Genomic DNA, 20155 nt, shown 5'->3' with positions numbered 1-20155 from the left:
TCTACTTGCCTCACCTTAAAAACCATGTCATTCCTCACATCGTGTGCTGTCGGAGGAGGCAAAATGAAAATAACTTCAGTAACTTTGCGGGGAATTCCTTAGATGTTTCCAACCCTGAAAGCGCTAAAACTTCCAGGGGCAGTGTAGGAAATGGAGCAGCCCGTAAACAGTGCGCTGTGAAGTAATCATCAGCCTCTCCAGCAGCAACTGAAAAGCCTATGTCATTTTTGACACTTGCTCACTACCTCTCCTTCCCCCTACCCTCAACACTGTAAATGGCAAATTGCTTTCTCAAACACCACTTACAACACCGAGCAAAGAACCAGATCTACAAAATCATCCACCAGATTACCTTCAGCAATAACGAACGGTGGATTCACTGGCATTTTGCTTGGATTTAACCCTAGCGCTGTGCTCAACCTAGCTCAGGAAGTTCCCACGGGCTTCTCGCAGGTCACTTCTGCCCATAAACGACCCCTGGCCAAATGCTAGGGAGCCCTTACTTGCCAAGGGTGAGCACAGAGTTGCAGCGAGCCTTTCCAGAAGTGACCACTTGGAGTCTCAGTTGCTCATCACACACAGGGTCCTCCAGCGTGGCCTGGAACATCTCCCCAGCTAAAAAAGCTCAGGGATGCTGGCTTCTGGACTGCTCCCACCGCATGGTTGGTGCAAAACAAAAACCTCAAAATACAGCTGTGCCAAAACAGAGACACCCTCCTCGATGGCAGGGCTCAGACCAGTCGTGATTTCCTTCATAGCTCTCTCCTGGTGGATGTGGCTCATGAGACATGAGCGAGCAGAGCTTCCCCCTGCTCCCAGGCTGTGAGCTGGGGAAGCGAGCAGCTTGGGGAGGGGAGCCCAAGGAAGAGCCATGCACATGTGTCACTGCCAGGGACATGTCCCCCCTCACCACCCCAAGGCCAGTGACAGTTGTCAGCCTTGCCTTCTCAAGGCAGGGATGGTCGGCAACCAGAGACCGAGCACTTGAGCAAATTTCTACACAATTCCACCTTCTAGTTGACAAATGTCCACAAATCCACTAGTGCAACGAGCCCCTAGAGCCTGCCAGTAGACCTAACTTTCCTACAGATATAAAATGTGCTTAATATTGCATCTGCACGAGGCTTCCTCCAGACTCTCTCTCTAACATTCCAGTCCAGGGATGCTCTCTACTCTGTCAATATTTGAAAAGAAAAACTAGGGAAAAAACAATCGTTCCCATATACACATCTGGCTTTTGTGTGTTACTGGGAGCACAGTCACACAACAACTGATTTGTCATTTGACAGGAGAGATGGGAGGAAACCCCAGCAGAAGGGACAGGACTATCTGCAAGCCCCTGACGTGGACTTATAGCTGACAGAAACTCTTCCCAGCTGCCTGTTCCCACCACTGCTCTGGAGATGTCACTTCCTCCATGGTGCGAGTAACCCCCTGCATCTGTGCTTTCTGAGGGAGGAGGAGAGGAACACAAAGACGAAAAGTTTGGTAAAGCAGTAGCCAGCAAACCGGTTACCATTTAAGTCCATGGTCCTCCGTGGGTGAGCTGACCACAGTGACCTCCCACCACTGGCGCCCATCTGGAAGAACAGACCCAGTGTCCCTGCAGCATCAGCATGACTTCAGTGAAAACAAGAAATTGTTCAGTTCGTGACCTGCCTTCGCCAAGGGAGATCCCTAGCAGAAGCGTGTTTATTGAAGCACCACTCCAGCACTCTGCATCAAGCTGTAGGTCTCAGAAACCACTAGTGGCTCGTTAATTGTCCCAGGCGAGGTACAATGCTGCCCTGTCCCAGAAAAGTAAGCTGAATTCTGGGAGTAAGGACTGGAGGGCTGGCGTCCCATTTATTTTATGTCACATCAGAACAATGAATATTTAGAAGATAAATATATCATTTTTCTCTAGAAAAATCTTCTAAGACTGCTGTGGTACTTGGGTTGATGACGATGAAATATGATGTGTGGAGATTTTCACTTACAGAAAGGGAACGTGAGTACCTCACACTTTCTAAACTCTTGACAAGTAACTCACCTTTGTAGGTAACACTGATGACGTAGGAACAAACAGATCAAGCCATCTGTACCAACCTTATACGAACCACAACTTAAATTTGAGATACAAAGGAATTCACAAAGGAGAGAGCCAAGTGTCTCAAGCCATTTTAATATTGGACATTTTTTCTTAACAGCTTTGAGCATCCCCAGCTCTTTTATTCAACACACTATGAGGCACCTTAAAATATTCTGTATTAGAGAATGCCATCTGAACGTACCCTCTAGCATCCTCAAAGGATTGCTTCAGTTCAGCATCTGCTTAAAACACTATGCCTTCTTGCCTGCCTTGTTGGTTGTTTTTTTTCCCGCTCCTGCTTGGGGCTAATCAGAGTCCGCTTGTTTCTCGAAAAGAGCAATATGCTTTTCAAAACCCCTTGGGTATTGGAGAGACCCTTCAGTCCAGCCTCAACTACTCGTAATTATAGTCCTAACTCTGGTTCACCCATCAGTCAACAGTAAAGATCCAAAAAGGCGTTCCCTTATTTTCTGTCAGAACATCATTCAGGCTTATGCCACAAAAGAACATTTTTGCAGAATAAGATGATTCACCGAGCTTAAATTATGTGCTTATTTTCTGAAGTTTCTAATCCGTCTCCCCAGAAGCTGCCGGCCTATCCCTCCTCCCTTTCATCTGAATGGAAGCCCTTTGCAAAGGGCACGGACTTCGTACCTCTTCTGGTTGGTTTCAGAGTTTCGGCTCCACCTCCATATCCTTCTGATCTCTCACACTGTTGTCTTTGCCCTTTTTGGCAACTTTTTAGCTCTTTGGTGATTCTCATCTAAACCTCTTGCTCTACTCCTGACTTCTCCTTGGTCCTGTCCTCAGTTTGGCCTTTCTGAGACACTGCCTTACGTCTACTTACTTGAATTTCAGAGGGTCAAAACAGCCCCTTACCGATCTTTCACGTGCTTTCTCCATCTCTTTTTCTTATGGCCCTATGGGCAACATCCAGCTCATTCAAGCCCATAGAGCTGGGTCATGTTGATGCTCTTGACCCCTTTACCCAAAGCCACAACAAAACCATCCCCTGTTCTGTGCCTGCTTCCTACTCCCAACACAACATCCTTTTCTCTCTCAATAGCAAGCGCCCCCCATTTTGACTAGTAAAAGGTGACCAGTTTGGAAATACCAAACATATATGGATTTATTTTTTTTTCCCACCTACAATTTGCCCTTTGTCCACCAGCCTCGAATGGAAGGAAACTTTTTCTGGGGTTTAGGGTTGGTTTTGTTAGGTTTTTTCTTTCTCCTAAAAGCAGCACTGATGAACCTGAAGAAAAAAATATAGGCATAAATACATTTTTAACAGCTACTGTCTACCTTGAGACAGCTACGAATGTCAACACACGGTTGTAGTCCCTCTCAAAGACACCAGGATCCACGCAGCCCCACAGAAAGCAGTTCATAGTGGAGTAGGTCTATGCTTTCACTGATCTTCAAGTGTTTTACACACCTAGCTGTTCCAGAAGCAATCATTTCATCATTTATAATGACAAGCTAAAGCGTAAGAAATTTTTATATATGAGAATATACTCCATTTTATTTGAGTTACTCTCTAAATATTGGGATCAAGCAGGCACTCCTTACCTACAAGCTCCCAGGGAATGCACACGAGCTTTGCCTCCAAATATTGGACTTCTCTGAAGCATGGGGCTGTCAAACACAGCAAGAGAGAAAGGAGAGAGCGCGAGGGAAGAGGACTCTCTGCAATTCAGTGCTTTGCACAGAAATGCTGGCTTAAAAATCCTGGCTTGCACGGGGAGCAGGAAATTTGACTTGACATAAAATGCAACCTCTCCTACTTTTAACCCAACGCATTTTTATGTAGCAAGAACCTAATGAAGACGTTACCTCTTGCTTTGTTCCAGGTCTTCTTGCGACAGGTTGGTTTTTCAAGGTGAAATCCCCAAATGTGTCCATGAATTCCAGGCACTCTTGCTGGAGCTGCTGAGATATGCCTTCAGCAGGCCAGCACGGGAATACCACAAGGAAGGAGAACAAAACCAAACGTGGGCCTGGTCAGAAACACAACCCTTTGAGCATGAAAACGCGGAAAACGGGGATGCACTCCCACTAGAATGACACAATTTTGTAAAATGGCTCAAAATGTCACGCACGGTCTGATGCGGCGAGCACGACAAACCTACGCATGCCCTCCACGACACGCAGCACCCCAAGGCACAACAAGGTGGCAACATGTTTACGGGGATTACCATGAAATGCACACGGTATCAACACCTGGACATCACTCCAGTGACGTATTTTTATCTGACGGCTAGATAATAGCAGAAAACTTTTTTGCACCAACAAGAGGATGCTATTTTCCAAAGGATAATTTTCTTAACTAGTTGGTTTCATACAGGCAGAGTCTTCCATAGGATGAGGGCAGCAATTTATGCTAAGGCTTTTCGACTTTAAGTGGTTTTGAAATATAAAACTAAAAACTGTTTTGGCTTTTCAATTTGCTTTCCATTTTGCAGTATGTACCCATTCACTTGTAGCATTTCTGACAGAAGGAATTCCGAGCATGCAAACAGCATGATGGCCACGTAGTAGCTGATGAGCTCCGTGGAGTAAGTGTTCTCCAAGTTCGCCTTTTCGGTCAGTGCACAACATTGAGGGTACAAAAATACTGTGGAGAGGAAGGTGGTCTTTCACTTCAGCTAGAATAAAAAAGGTCTTCTGCACTTTAGCTACAGTAAACCACACGAAAACCAGAGAGAGGGAGAGAGAAAGAGAGAGAGAAAGAGGGGGAGAGAGATGGCAGATACACTGAGAATCTGCAGCGTAGATAATCAAACCCTTTATTGTCTAAGTTACATTAGACTTGCAACACCATAAAAACCTGTAAGAAGAAGAAACAGTAGATTGGTAGAGGTAGTAGAAAGTCCCTGTAACAGTCGTAAAAGGGCTTTACAGGAGCGTGTCATGCCAAAAAAAGTTATCACGTTGCTTAAAAGAGCTGATCAAAGCCCATTGACTAAATAAATAAGGAACACAACTCATTTTAAATACTATGGCCTAACTAAAATAACAAATCAATACAATACAATGATAAAGAAGGAAAAAAAGAAATTGTGGGATTTGCCTCTGAAAACAGATGGTCTTTAAGGTTGGTTTTCCCCCACCCACTCTTATTTCTTGTTTAATTAAGTGAAAATCTCATTTCTGTGCTATACACAGCATATAATTATTTAAACTGATTTCCCCTACTGTTGTTCTTCATGGAGCTAAATTATGATTGTAAACTTTGCTGATTAGTACCCTGGTAATGGCAGTGACAGCACTAGCTTCTCTGTCAGAGATTCTGGAAGAAAAGCTCCAGAAAAAAAAGCTTTTGGCTCTAAATATTAACTCAGATTTTCTAGATCAGCTTGCAAACAAATGCAATTTAAAAAAAAAAAAAAAAAAAAAGGGAGAAATTACAAATGTAGACTACACTTTTGTGCCATTTTGGGTACAGAAGAGTTTTTAATAACTAAAACACAAACAAATAGGCTAAGCAACTAGCTTTTGTGCATTCCTGAACTGCATTACTTTCACTCATGGAAAATATGACTCAGAAAAGCAACAAAACAGAAGCGCAACAACAACAACAAAAAAAAAAGAACACAAAAAACCAACCCAAACAAAACAAACTGAGAAAGCTAGTGCAAACCCAAAATGATAATCATTAAGCAACACAGCAAAATATTTCATTTTTTGTTTTTTTTCTCTTTTTTTTTTTTTTTTGGTGTACAATGGAATGTGTCTATGCGACCTCCCTCAAAAATAACTTCACAGAACAGTTAATTACAGTCACTTATAAGTATTTGCACAGACATTCCTAACTACACCGAGACTTACAGAGAATTCTGGTATACATCTGGTGTAATAGCATAAGGAAAAACTAGTTTAAAAAAAATACATAAGAAAGTTAATTTGCATTGTTGCAAGTGTTGCGAAGTAACAAAAACTGTCAAGTAATTTAAAACAAGTAACAAGTAGTATCCAGAACCAATTGCTGACTAGATTTTTTTTTAAAAAAAAGCAACCCCCCGCCCGCCAAAACTGTTAGAACAGAAAGATCACGCTTTTTTTCTGATATTTTTTTTTTAAACAAATCTTTGTGTCAGAAGCCCATTTCTACAAAAACAGCACTATTCCGTTATTGTATTAAGTAAACTGTTGCTCTCACCTGTATTAAAGGTTAGCATAATTTCTGTACATGTAAAATTATTGCTTTGTTGAAAAATATATTTAGCATGCTAGGGTTTTCTTTTTAATCCATTTCCTGCCTTTACAAAATGTTACAATTTAAAAAAAACTAGTAAAGCTTTTGCAAAAATTTTCACAGAACATTTTCTTTCAAGGCAGCAGTAACTTTTGATAATGCATAAAATTATATGTGCAAAATCTGAAACTCTCAGAAATATTACCATCACACATAGTGTCACAGCAATAAGAAAAGAAAATATTTATATCTGTGGAATACATTTTTAATTGCTTACACCGCACGGTTTAACAACCTGTTATGTGCCACAACCCCACCTTGAAAACTTGCAGTTAAAGAGTTACTGTAGAAGAGGTATATAAAGCTTTTTTTTTTTTTTGCCTTTTTTTTTTTTCCTAACACCACCAGTGATCACCAAGTACAAGACATGACACATTTATATGAACATTAACCTGCCACCACAAAAGAAGTTCCTCGTCTTTCCGAAACGTCATCGGGCCCAGGAAAGGAGAAGTGAACCCGCCGAACCAAACGCAGGAGCAGAGAGTACTGTATGGGCCCAAGGGCTGCCTCAACTTGTTCAGTGACACCTTTTCTCTTCTAAACATACAGATCAGCGGCGTTAGAGAGCTGAGCGTTTTGTTTTATTTTATTAATTTTTTTTTCTTAACATGAAGACTTCCTTTGTGACCAGGTCGAAGAAAGTAGCCCTGTTACAAAAAAAGGTCCTGAGAGTAAAACACAGAAGCCTGGTGTTTTGTTTTTTTTTTTCTTAGTGTTCGACTAGCTTTTCTTTTCCAAAGCAGAGTAGAAGCTTTTCTCTGGAAGTGTTTCAATTTCCATATTCACATACTATTAATGGTGCGCAGTCAAGAGCAAGAGCACTAGAAATGCAAGTGGTCCCCAAACTGTAATGAAACAAACTATTGCAGAATGACGGTCTTTCTCTTTAGTCCCTTTAATCCTTCATCAAGCATTGCTTTCTCAGCACCGAATGCCACCTTTTCCCCGCACCCCCCCTTCTTCCTCTCTCTGTTTTGTTTTGTTTGTTTTTTTTTTTTTCTAATTTGCTTTTCAGCATGACAGGCAGTGGCAGTTTCATTAATTAATACTTCTCCAGCCCTCGAATCCACTGCTGTTTTTCAAATGTATCAAATAGTCATTGTGAGCATCAGGGAGGTTTTTGTTACAGTGCTTAACTTCTTCATGCTGTCCAAATCACATAAAGTTTAATTTTTCCAGTGTCTCAAACTTCTCTTGATTAATATAGATGCCTTGTGCTGCCACAGTGCTTGCCAACTCCACTGTTTATTATAAAGGAAATAAGGAACCATGGGACTGATTAGTACGTCAATTTATATATATCTTGTGTAGCATCTTCATTTATTTTAAAATGATTAACAGCGCAGAGGCACCCCCCTCCTCGCAGAGCGCTGGTTTCAGTCCTGCGCAGCGGCTGCGGGCGAGGCGATGGCTGGCAGGGAGGCTGCTCGGTAGCCGCCGGGGCACGGGGGGCCGCCGGCACTGCCCGTCGGGGTGGGGGCCGCTGGCCCGGGGGCTCCTCTGCCGGGGCTCTAGGTTCCCTTCCGGAGAGGCAGCGTGTGGGCGACCTCTGCACCTCCGTGGTCTCTCCCCTGCAAGAAGGACGAGACAGAGAAAAGCTCATTCTCGCCTCTGCTCCCACGCGCAACCCTCCAGCAAGCCCCTGCTGGCGTTCGTTACCCTTTATTAGCATCACCTACGTTCATTTTGGCCCCCCACATCGGAAGTTTTTTGGGTTTATTTTTCATCACCTCCAGCAAGACAAAGCGTGTCAGGCCCATACACAGTCCCTGACGGACTAGAAGAGCAAGTAATAGCGTCTGATGGGGCAGTTCAGAGAAGGCTGAGAACAAGGAGGGGAAGAAGAGGCCTCCAAAAAGCAGAATTTTGAGATAGCCCAGAGGGATTCATAACTAGACCAGTGTTTTAAAAAGGCTGAAGTTTGAGGTCACAAAAGCAGCTAAAAGAAGAAAAACTGAATTCTTGCGCAGGTCTGTCAAATACTAAGGCAGCTTTTTTTCCCCCCTTGTCATCTTCCTTTTATTTTTTTTAGCCAATTTTCATGAATAATTACCACATTGAAAAAAATAGCAGGGATATTCTAAAATCAAGTGAAATTAAAGATAACATCATGAATAAGCGGGAGCCTGCAGCTCCCAAGAAAAGCTTTAAAATGACATTTAGAACATCACTGTCGGAACAATGCAGTTTACAATCCTGATCCTAAAACAACATGGCAAGATTAATCTTACATAAATGCATTATCCTTAAGCTAAAGTCTTGATGAAGTGAAACAGACCATTTTAAATTAATGCAACATAAAATACGGCACCCATGTAAAATCCAAGCAAGTTTCAAGCTGTGCCTATGGCAGCCCTCGAAATAGCTAAAGAAAGCCCAGCTCTGGTTGACATAATGTATTAAGTGCATCTCTTTTGTTAATAGATTTAGAAAATTCCTAATTAAACCTGGCCTGAGATTCATGACATTTACCAGTCAAAGTTTGGTTTAAGTCGGAAAGATTTGCAACAAAATTAAAGAAAAAAAAAGCTGCTGTACAGACGGCAGTATATTTGAAATGTAGGAAACAGTAACTGAATGAGAGATGTGATAAAACTTCCTTAGTTGGATGCTGAATTTCCTGCAGTAAACCAAGAAAGATGCTTTACATTTTTGCGCGGCTGCATCATGCCTGAGAGACAGAGCCACAATTCCAGGAGGAGGCATTCATCATTAAAACGTCTCGTATCGAACCGGCTCTACGTACACGGGGGAACGCAGCAGGGTTTCGCCAAGCCGGGAAAAGGGAGGGAGGGATGGAGAGAGGGAGGGAGGGAGGGGAAGGGGATGGTAGGCGCCTCGGCCCAGTTTCCCTGGGTAAGAACTGAAAAAAGGGGTGTCATTTGGGGTGCTTTTTTGGGATGGGCAGCCTGGGGGGTGCTGGGCAGCAGAGGGGTGCCCCGCAGGTCCGGGTACCATCCACCCACGGACCATGAAAAAGGGTAATCCATCCTCCTCCCACCTGGCAGGGAGGCGCAGAGGGATCAGGGCCAGTGGGTGGGTGGACGCCACGGCAGTGCTCCCAGTTTCACCGGGCAACAGCACCTGAGCTTCACGCGTGCCAAAACGCACCCAGTGGCTCACCCCCTTGTACTCACACCGGCCCGAGGGGGTAGTCAGACTTTGAACCAGCTGACACACAGATGGACTGAATTCTTCCCGATGTGAAACGTTTACCAGTTTAAAAAGTAGGCTTTCTTTCCTTCCGGCATTTTGAAGGGGAAAACCAGATCTTTTCTTAAGTGAAACCTATAGCTTCCATGCCAAAAGCTGCTTTCATACCAACTTCTAGTGCTTTTCACCAGTTAATAGGAAAAAAATCAGTTTGTGTGCATGTTAAGATATTGGAGACAGATTATCGCGTGACATATTGAAATAAATTGCTATGATCTGTTTGGAGCACAGATACTGCTCCAGTTTGCTGGCAAGGGGGAAGTGTTGGGACAAGAACTAAAGCTGCTAATCCTGTCTATAACGCTCAGAAACTAACGGACATACAGTACATGCATATTACTCAGATGCCGGTACAGCAGCTTCCATGATTCCTTGATTGTTTGCATTATAATCTCCATATGTATGAACGAGACAAATTAGGTTGCCATTTATTTGTTCATTATCTATTATTTTGATTAATGGAATTCTTGTTCTCAGAATAACTATTTAAAAATAACATTTGCAATAATGAGGACTGAACTATTAATCATGGTCTTTAGCAGAAACTCTGCAAGGAACTGGGGCAAGACATTTCGTATGAACAAATGTCATAAATAGGACTTCTAACAGACAGCGCTAAAATTTCAAATGCAAATAAAGCCCAACCAAACCCAACTAAACTCAGAAACCAATGGTTTAAGTAACTTTTAAATATGTTCTTATTTTTTTGCTCCTCCCCTTCTCTCCAAAGTTGCTTTAGGACAAGCAGGGCTGTAGTGGTGCTGGACTATAAAAACATTAGAGGTAACACATGCCCCCAGCCCTTCTCCCAAACTCCCTTACGATATATGTGTGTGTGTGTTTATATATATATATTAAAAAAATAATATATATTTATTTATTAAAAAAAATATATATAGTGTTTTCTTGATGGTTCTTTCCAATCTGTCTATCAGCCAAATTCTGACTATTCGCATTTATGCTATCTCAAGTATTGAACACTGCAAGAAATAGTATTTTAAAATACTAACGGTGGAGAAAATTAAGGCTTACGACTCCTTAATGAAGGTGGTTTATCCCTGTCACACAGGACCCACTGCACACCTCTGTCTTCAGTGAATGAGGCCCAAGAGTGGTGGTGTCCACAACTCTTTCCCAGAAAAGGACCATCACTGCCTTCTGGCATGGGGAAAGCTTCAGCCAGACATAGCCATAATACCAACACTTTGCTTTTTTTTCTGGGCTGTAGATTTTAATTGATTTTCTGTGAGTAAAAGGGTATTTTTCCGGAGAGGGAAAAGGTTGGAGTTCTGGGGGTTTTGCTTGCTTCACTTGCACGAAAGGCAGAGAACTTGGTGTCTCTGGCTCCAGCACTGCAAATCTGCTTCACATATTCTCAATTAGACAGAACTATTCCTCGTTGCTAACCAGTAAATCATGCCTTCTGAACACCCAATAACTTGTCCCTTAACATTTTTAGAGCATACTGTAGCACCGACAGAGGATAAACTATATTCCTAAAGCGGGCCAAGTTTTTATATGTTTTTAAAAACGCAGCAGCAGCAGGAGTTAAACGCAAGGCATGTGTATTAGAAATTGCTACACCACGGCTGTCACCCTTTTGCAAAAGGAGGCTAGAGACTGAACTCCTGTGCCACTGAATGCACTTGGGAATTCTGGCTGCAACGCTGCAGCACCAGGCAGTGTCTCTGAAATGTCCGCATGCTTTAGGAGAGCTTTGCTTTGAGAGCTGCAGCGGCTTCAAGATATGCGCGGTTGCAGGGACCCTTCCGAAGGGGAGCCAGTTTTTGTCTTACCATGTATAAGCAACTGGAGCTTAGGCGAATTCATGCCTACTAAATCAGGTCTTTGGATGCTGCTTAGTGTATTCCAAATTAAGATACATATTCATTGTGGATAAGCAAGCTTAATTATGGATATATTGGGATATTTAGCATTTATAAAAATATTCAGAATATTCAGTACATTTAATATGGCAGCATTTCAAGAGAATCTACATGACTTTGCACAGATTGTATTGACTTGGGGTATGTAATGAGCGTTTTTTGTCCTTTAGACAAAGAAGAACAGGAAATATTCCAGAGTTCATGGGAAATTCATTTGATGTAAAAATGTCCTCCTCTGGTTTTTTCAAAGCAGTCAGGTAAAAGTAAGAAACCACAGTAAATAATGTTACGAAGGAAATGAACATCTTATTTCCTACATTTTGTTTATATTTCATTGGTGCTGATAACAAAGTATGAAATACAGCCCAGTGCTAATATTACCAAAACTGGGTGTGTATGGTCGTCTTTACACACCCCTATAGGTGGCCTGCTTTTCAGTGATGCTGAACACCTGCATCTCCTGCTGGTGATTCACCACCATAAAGCAGGTTTCCTATTTAGACACCTAAATATAGATTTAGCTGGCTCATTTTTAAAAAGCGTGGCTGTAGACCCTATTTTTAACATTCGGAATTAGAATTACTCCGTGAGAAAACTGCTGTATAATGTATCACTGTTGTAAGCTACTATGCTGGGGGATTTTAAAAGCCCTACCTAACATTCTTTCATAAAGGAAACCTTCAGAGATGATCGTCTGGTTGACTACTGAAGGGAGTGGGGGAACTGTGAAATACTAATGTTAATATTTTTACTCTTTAGCAGACTACTCAGGGGAAGATATTTTACCTGTGAGGAGGAAACATTATGTAAAGTGAATCCTTTCCACTTAACATTAAAAAAACCACCTTTCATTCTCAAGCTACCGTACGTGGCAACTATTGTTTCTTGCTTGGAGCATGTGCATGGCACTTCTGTAACTTGAACTGACTTTACACCATAAACTCTCATGAATAGATCTGTCCCCAATTACGAAACGAAATGAAGACACGGAGTGACAATGTTTAAAGTGGGAAATCATAATGTTACCAGAATGCTGCAGGCATCGTTCTCAGTGCAAGCTTGTTTCTGCGCTTCTAAAGGCCCCTACAGCTGCAGGTAGAAATGAGCATGTTCCCTCTCTAACGCCCAGGGACTGTGCAGGTGGAGGAGTCTTCTGGGGGAGTGCAAAGCCTGCTCACGATGAGAACAAGCAAAACGGCAGACAACTGAATAATCCTTACCGACACAGACGCTGACAAACTGAGACAAAGGCTGATACTGAGAAGCAAACAAGACAAAAGAAAGGGAACTATCTGCTGGAGAAGTGATCATACCGCAGCTTCTGTGGAAGAAATACTGACTGGCAAGAGATGAAGCGATTCATGAAGCTAACCCCTACCCAGTAGTATTCTGCTGCATTGAGAGATGTTGTAATTTAATCAAATACTTTGAAGACAGATTGACACGGACTGAGACTGCAAGAGCAAACTACATTTGCCGTGGAAGAAGTTAGTCAATAAATTCTGGCATAGCAGTAGTTTACAAAGACAAGATTATGAGTAAATTTATTGTGCAGTAATATAACCCAAATTACAAAACGAGTCCAGATGTGGACTGAGCTGCCACATCTCTTTTTTGACAGATACAACCATTCCATAGTTTTTTGGAAAGGTATTTCCAACTGTAACCTTACATTGGCTTTTAGAGGAAAAAAGCCCAGATGCCTTCAGAATTTGATCTCAGCCACACACGAGGTAAAACCATGAGCATGAAAGATGAAAGAGCATTCTAAAGATGCTTTGGTTTACCAAATCTACATTACTAAACCAAGGAGAACCGAAGACTAGTTGAGCTAGTTTGCAGAGCTGCAGTGTTTCACTCTGTCACATATTTCTACTGAGAGGTATGTCCTTGCACAATTTTATTAGATAAGCATCACAAGGAGAACACTTTCATCTAGTTTTCCAACTATAGCACAACTTTGCTGCTACTGTCCCATGAAAGCAAAGCAAACGTTGCCCGCAACAACTACTGAAGTGCTTTGTCATCTTGAAAACTTTATGAGGTGAGTTATTGGCTGCTCCTATGGCCTGACAGCAACTCAGATACTCCTGTGGCAGTGGCTGGGTTCCCCGCATAGCCTTTGGGCCAGAAAGATGCAAATGCAACAGAGAAGTTGCTAAGAGTCTCCATGAAGGCTGCAGCACGTGAATTATACAACGTGGTGGTGCCCAGAAAGGATGCTTACCGAGCAAGTAGAAACCAACTCATAAACTTCAGGAAGGCAGAACTAGCATGGAGATGCATTCTCTAAGCATGGTGAAACCACCTGCAATTGTTTAGCAGGAGACAGGAAAAGTGCTGTAGCCAAAATTAAACTAAAAACATGGATGAAAAGAAAAGTGAGTGATGCTGGAAGCAGCTTCACAATGAAAGAAAACCGTCCACGAGAAGGCATGCCCTGAAACCCAGCTGCCACGCTGGAATATGGAGTGGGAAGGTCCAGGTGATGATACTGGTCTCCAAAGACGTAAGATACATGAAACAAATTCAGTTTAATGGTTTTCTATATAACAGCTTTGTCATGTATAATTCAGAGCACTGAGAAGTGTTAGCTAAGATGGGAAACTCTGTATACTAGAAACAGGAAAGCACACTGCCACACAGAGTCCAGAGAAACGGGAGGATGAGAGCCTTTCAAAGGCCAAATACGGGATATCAGGGTACAAATACTCTTCAGAAAAATACAGCCTAAGCATTAATTGTAGTGTTGCAGCAGAAAATTTGTTAGTTGTAAGATCAAATTATTTCCAGGAATTCTTTATGTACTATCTCACTATTACATATCACTGTGCATTACAGAGTTAGCTATCCCACCCAGTCCCCAAATACATGTTTACTTTAACACTAGCTACCTGCTCTACAATTAACTGACTCTCTATATAATAGACTTCGATAAAACGCTTAAAAAATTTAAGAGGTAAAAATCAAGCAACACCGTTATTATTTATACATGTTATAAAACAGTCAGCGCTTTAGTGATGAGTATCACTGTGCCACTTTTTCCCAGCTACCACATTAAAAACCAAACATCCAATTAATTGTAAAACATACTTGTTTTGGGGCATCTGCGGAGGTGGTGTGAACTTCAGTACCTCGGAGTCCATTAGACTCAAATACCACTGTGGGAACAAGGGGGCTTGTTAACAGATGAACATTCAAGCTTCGTTAGTGTGTGTACATTATTTGAGACCATTACAGATTAACCACGTTCAAAAAAAGACACCAGCTACTAGCCTGTGGCCGGAAAATACCAATTTACCGTAACACTTACTGTAAGAGAGTGTGCTAATGGCAGCCTAGGGCCACTGCCCTTTTTAATTCAGACTTCGGCGCTGAAGAAAGCAATCACTGACAACATTAATTATCAGTGTATGTGTAAAGGGACCCTCTTCTTGCATTACTTACCATTTGGCCTCTGTCATTTTGCATCAGACTGGCTTATGTATGCATCATTCACACTTTTCAAGAGGAACCCGCTAGTCTTACTGTCTCATGCAATGCTCAGGAGGTCTCTCGACACCGGTGGCTTTAGCCTCCTACAGCTTCAACCGCAGACCACGAGAGGTTAAAAATGGCTGGTAGGGATTTCCCATTTTAGGGCTGACCGGTCTGCGGAAAAATCTCGTTTCCCGCAAAAATGTTCCTGTCAACAGCAATGATGAGGCAAAACAAAGCCTTATGTTGTGCTGAAAGGGGTACTTTGATTTCAATTTGTGCTGGTGGCAACAGAATTCATTAGCATATTCATTTCTGAGTACCCTACTCTCTAATTAAAATAAAACATTTGCAAACAGACTCATCTTAAATGCATTGCAATTTTATGGAGTTCGGGCGGGGATCAGGTAAGCAATATCCGGAGAACAAGAGCAATAGTCATAAAAATAAAAAACCTGTCTATTAGATTTAGGTACTGGAATTACTTAGGTTATCATGGTATGTGCAGTGTAATTCTTGGCATTTTGTTAGCCGGATCCAAAAGCAGGCAAGCGGGAAAGGGAACAAGCAAGAGCGAGTGTGAAAAGGTACCTGTGTGGGACCTTTGATGAGTCCTGAGGTGACTGGGTTGGGTAAAGCATTTTCCACATTCTCTGCAGACGCAGTCTCCTTGGCGTGTTTGTGTCCTGAGCATCCCTGTAGTCGGGAGGGAGGGAGGATGGGAGGGAGGAGGGGTTGAGGGGGAGAGGAGAGAGGAAAGTTGAGAAGAAAACATTATGCCAGAAGAAAACATCATTAGTATGTCTAATGTGTCATTATGTGAGGCTACCTTCAGGCCCTGGATGACAACTGTCAGCCTTCATCTAGGCACTGGCTGACAGGCCAGGCACACACAGGACTGCAAGAATGCATAAATTACATTGAATTAAAAAATGCTCCCCATGATGTGCCCGCACCAGGACTGGCATGTCAGGTGTGCGCTTTTCAGAGCAGCTGGATCCACTTCTCAGCCATCACCCAGCTTTGTCAAGCAGTACATCAGGCAAATCAAAGTGACTCCAGCGTGGCGGAGACAAGTCACATGGATAATAGGAAGTGAGTAGGACCAGAGCCCGACTGTCCCCCCCGGGCGGCAATACCTCAGAGACAAATGCAGAGCGAGCGGAGCCATCACAGACTGATCAAACCTTTCGCCCCTGCCTACCTGCCTGCCGGTGCTGCTTTGACCCCGGACCTCTGAGGCACAGACGAAAGACATCTGTGAATGAAAGTGTCATTCCGGACATTTTGAGCTGGTAGCAGCACAGCAGCCTTCCCCCAGCCCTGGGTAAACATGTTTTCTAGGCCATTAGCATTTGTGGGAAACCGCTCAAACCTCTCCTTTTTCTCCAAAGGTCAGTTTACAGCATCTGACTTAAAGGGCTGGTCTTTGTCTTTTTGCTGCTGATCAAAAAAGACACATTTGACTTTTATTGGGCTTTTTTATTATTAAAAAAAAATACATTTGAACATCATTTTTTCTATTTTGGTAAAACACCCTCAGAAGGAAAGAGCTGATGTTTCCATTTGCCACTGGAATACTTTGGCTTTTAAAGAAATTCTCGGGGTTGTCAGCGGAAGTGAAGTTTCAGCTTTTCCTTCATTCCCCCCCGCCCCGTTACAGCATTTAAAAAGAATAAAATTCTGAACAAAAGAAGTGGCAACAAAAAAAAACAACCCACAATTGAAAAAAAAAAATCAACTGCAGGATGCCAGAGCACTCACCCAAAATACAGATGCCGTATCTGAAAACGAATGGAAAAGACGACAGGCTGCCATTTACCCTGCCAGTATGGCACCAAGTGTCCTGCAATGTTTTTACCATAGCATATAGTGAAAAGAAATGTCTCGCTGGCAAAAAAAAAAAAAACAAACCACAAAAAAAACAAACAAAAACAAAACAAACCCCAACACCTCACAAAATTGTTTTCTCTTTTTATAATAGCACCTCCTGCAGATGGCAGCACAGCCTGTGTAATGTAGCTGAACACACACTCCCAACAACTAAGTTCCCGGCAGTCAAATACAAGATCATGATTTAGGGGCAAATCCAGATCACGTATACCCACACACGCACACCAAAGGGGAAAAAAAAAAAAAAGACATAAATTTCAACGAGAGCTTCACTGTACTATAAGGTGACAGATTTGCCTTGTAAGGCAGTCAAGATTAAAGCAGATTTTCTGGTCTGTTACTAGAGTTTTCCCCTTACTGGCCAGAACTACAGCTGCGAGCTCAAAAGCGAAGCTGTGTGAAGTGTGTTGAGGGACCAGACGTGGCCTTTGCCGGATTGCTGTGCTGGCCGCTGGACAGGCAGGGACAGGCAGTGCAGGGCTCTGGTACCAGCAGAGCAGCTCTCGGGAACCTCAGGAGACCTGGGTTCCTCAGGTGGTTTTCTGCCACCTCTGGGAAGACATTTAATCTCTCTGTACCCCAAGTGTCCCTCTGCTAAAGGTGAATATGCTCGTCTCAGCAGCCATTATGGGCCTGATCCGACAGCCTTCATGGAAGCGCTGCTCCCACTTGAGTCGTGCATGAGGGCAGGTCAATGATACTGTTGTAAGCCCGTGTAACCTGTACAAACGCCAAAGGTGAGCGTGTTAGGACTTTCATCTAACCCCACCCTGGCACTCACTTTATTAAAAAGCACTCACTTATTTAAAAAGCAGGTGGAAAAAATGGATTGTTTCCAGGTATATTTGCCATTGTTGCATTTCCTAAGGAGCACCATAAGGCTTTTGATAGTTCAGAGCTTTGAGGGATGGGCATCACCGCTGCAAGGCAATATCCCTATGAGTCATCACTCAGATTATCCTATATGTGAACAAAATAGGGTAGATGACTACAGGTGTTAGCAAATTAAGGTAAACGAACGTCACCATCTGAATGGGAGCTCCTGCGAAACCGATGCTCAAAGCTGGTCTCAAAGGAGCCCCACAGAAAGAGTGCATCTGCTGCCATAACCCATCCTTTCCTAAGATGGTGATTCATGTAAATATCATGAATAAAATAAATAACTACTATTAAATATAACAATAAGATTCTCCCTACAAGCGTCTGGGAAGCTGGGCAACGTGAAACAAACCTAGCCTAAGCACAGCAAGCTTTGGGCTTGCAGCTGTATCACAACAGTACGTACAACTCTCTTTTCCAAGGACACACTGGAATAAACACAAACGTAAAAGAAAGGATCCCAGAAATAAATCCAGCCATTTTAAAGGAAGTTGAACACCGCACTACCACACACTAAATATTCTAGTGTGATCTAAGATGAGGTCGTATACCAAACACCAAAGTCAAGTCTATCGTGAACAATCAATTGGGGGAGGGGGGGGGAAGTGACAAACAGTATACCTAAGTGGGATTTCTGGTTGTCCTTTATGTCATGATTGCCATACTCCCATTGCCATATTAAGACTAAACTGTATGATGCATACTGACTCAGAGGGCTCAGTCTAGGGCCATGTGTTATTTCAGACAAGGTTCATTTACCCTCCTCTATTTGCAGTTGGTAGGATCTCGTTCCTTTTGCCTGCAGCAGCTTTTTATTTTAGTGCTATGAAAAACAGCCATCATGCCAATTGGTCTGGAGAACCATCAACAACCTGGAAGTTGTATATAAAATGAAGACAAGCTACATAAAAAAAGAGGTTTCAAATTCTGAAAACTTGATTGCTATAAAACACTTGGAATGAAAGAAGAGATTTCAAAGCAGAGATGGGCACTAAATAACTTTCAGTTAAAGTGTCTCTGGAAATCACTGCCCAGCAAAAACATTTTGGCAATAAAATCCCTCTTTTAAAAAGCAGGTAAATAGTGACCTCCTTGGAAACCCTGTCCCTGCTTTACTTTGCCCCAGCGGTCCTCATGGGTTTTCTGGTGCCTGCATTCACTAAGCCAGCTTCTAGTTCCTCGCTTAGAAACACGGCTTAACACGGCTAGGACTTCACTGGATCAGTAAGACTTCTCTGAGCAGGCTGACACAATGTAGTATTAAATAAGATCAAGGAGGGAACCCATGTGAAGGTACCCCAAGCTGACGGTGGAACAATTAACCGGTATTTAGAGCAGGAAGCGGGCAGGGAAAAACTTCAAGCATTCCTAGGCACTGGGATGGCAAAAGCAAAGTGGGCTGGACTACAACAGGAACACTGACCCTGCAGTTTTAGAAACCGAGCATGTCCTCCTCTGCTTCCTTAACGAAAACCAGGAGCCTGATGTTAGTTGCAATCATCACACAGCCTCTAGCCACCTGCGAAACAATCTACTCAACAGTAACAAGTAACAGCCGGCCCCTACGCAGCATTACTTTTTAATGATTGAGCAAACCCGACAATGGAGTGGTTGAAAGGTGCACCTCTTGGACCATTTCGGATAGATTTTGCCCTCCTGTCTTCTTCTCCAAAAGGCCTTCCATCAAGACCTGAGAAAACACTACGGCTCCTTCCATGCCTCCCAGCTGCCAGAGTGGTCAACTTGCACGCACGTTCTGGGCACTAGACCATAGCTGTCCTTAAAATACCAGCGTCCAAATGTCCCGGGTTTCATCACACTTGCAAAACGGGGTTAGAAGCTCCATTTTGCACATGCTTTTGACAAAAGAGAACAATGTCAGGTGAGGACACCAGAACACTGGTCTGGAATGCATGCTCTTTCTATGTGGAGTTCAGCTCTTGCACAACTTCTACAAAGAGAAGCGGCATATAAAAAAAAAAGGGAAGTTTTACAAATGGTGAGAGCTGGGACTATGGCTCCCATTCTCCCCCCCCATACACACACACACCCATCTCAAGAGTAATAAATCAGTGTGATTTTCAGTTTCCACCAAGACAAACTAATTCTGGCAGATCATCAAACAGTATGGTTTCAAATGCAAATACATAGGTTTCTCTCTCTTCCCCTCCCCCTTTCTTTTTACATGGCAGTTGACTGGCAAGAGACAGAAGGAGAGCTCTGATACTTTTTTAGTCCCTGAACTTTTAAACTGGCTATTTGCACAACTGCCTTTCCTGCTTAGGTGAATTAGCAGCCACGTATTCGGCCCTACCTCTTTTTAATTATAAACATACAAACAGATCAAAAGAATCATTTGAAAAATAGGATAGCAGTCTTTGATATGGACAAGGAAGATCTTAAGACTTTTGTCAAGAAAGACAAAGGACACTGACAAGTGATTATCTCTATTGTTGGAAGACTTGTTTGCAGAAA

At 42.7% G+C, this 20155-nt stretch overlaps 1 protein-coding gene across 6 annotated transcripts in view; it reads right to left on the bottom strand.

Moving 5' to 3' along the window:
- Positions 1–4859: 4859 nt before the first annotated feature.
- ZNF516 (zinc finger protein 516) overlaps positions 4860–20155 on the bottom strand; it is a 104479-nt gene continuing 89183 nt past the window's right edge. For 3 of the 6 annotated variants that reach the window (XM_074576516.1, XM_074576518.1, XM_074576517.1), the window contains exons 4-5: positions 15500–15604; positions 4860–7903 (exon numbers count right to left, since the gene is read on the bottom strand). In XM_074576516.1, the coding sequence (XP_074432617.1) occupies positions 7653–7903; positions 15500–15604 (356 nt within the window). In that variant the 3' untranslated portion in view covers positions 4860–7652. Of the gene's footprint in view, positions 7904–14524; positions 15117–15499; positions 15605–20155 lie in introns of all 6 variants that reach the window. The other 3 variants (XM_074576519.1, XM_074576520.1, XR_012585689.1) reach the window with 2 other exon arrangements.

This window comes from Larus michahellis, chromosome 2 (genome assembly GCF_964199755.1).
Source record: "Larus michahellis chromosome 2, bLarMic1.1, whole genome shotgun sequence".
NCBI classification, from domain to species: domain Eukaryota; kingdom Metazoa; phylum Chordata; class Aves; order Charadriiformes; family Laridae; genus Larus; species Larus michahellis.
Note: the sequence above shows the minus strand (reverse complement) of the source record. Positions and strands in the feature narration are given on the sequence as shown.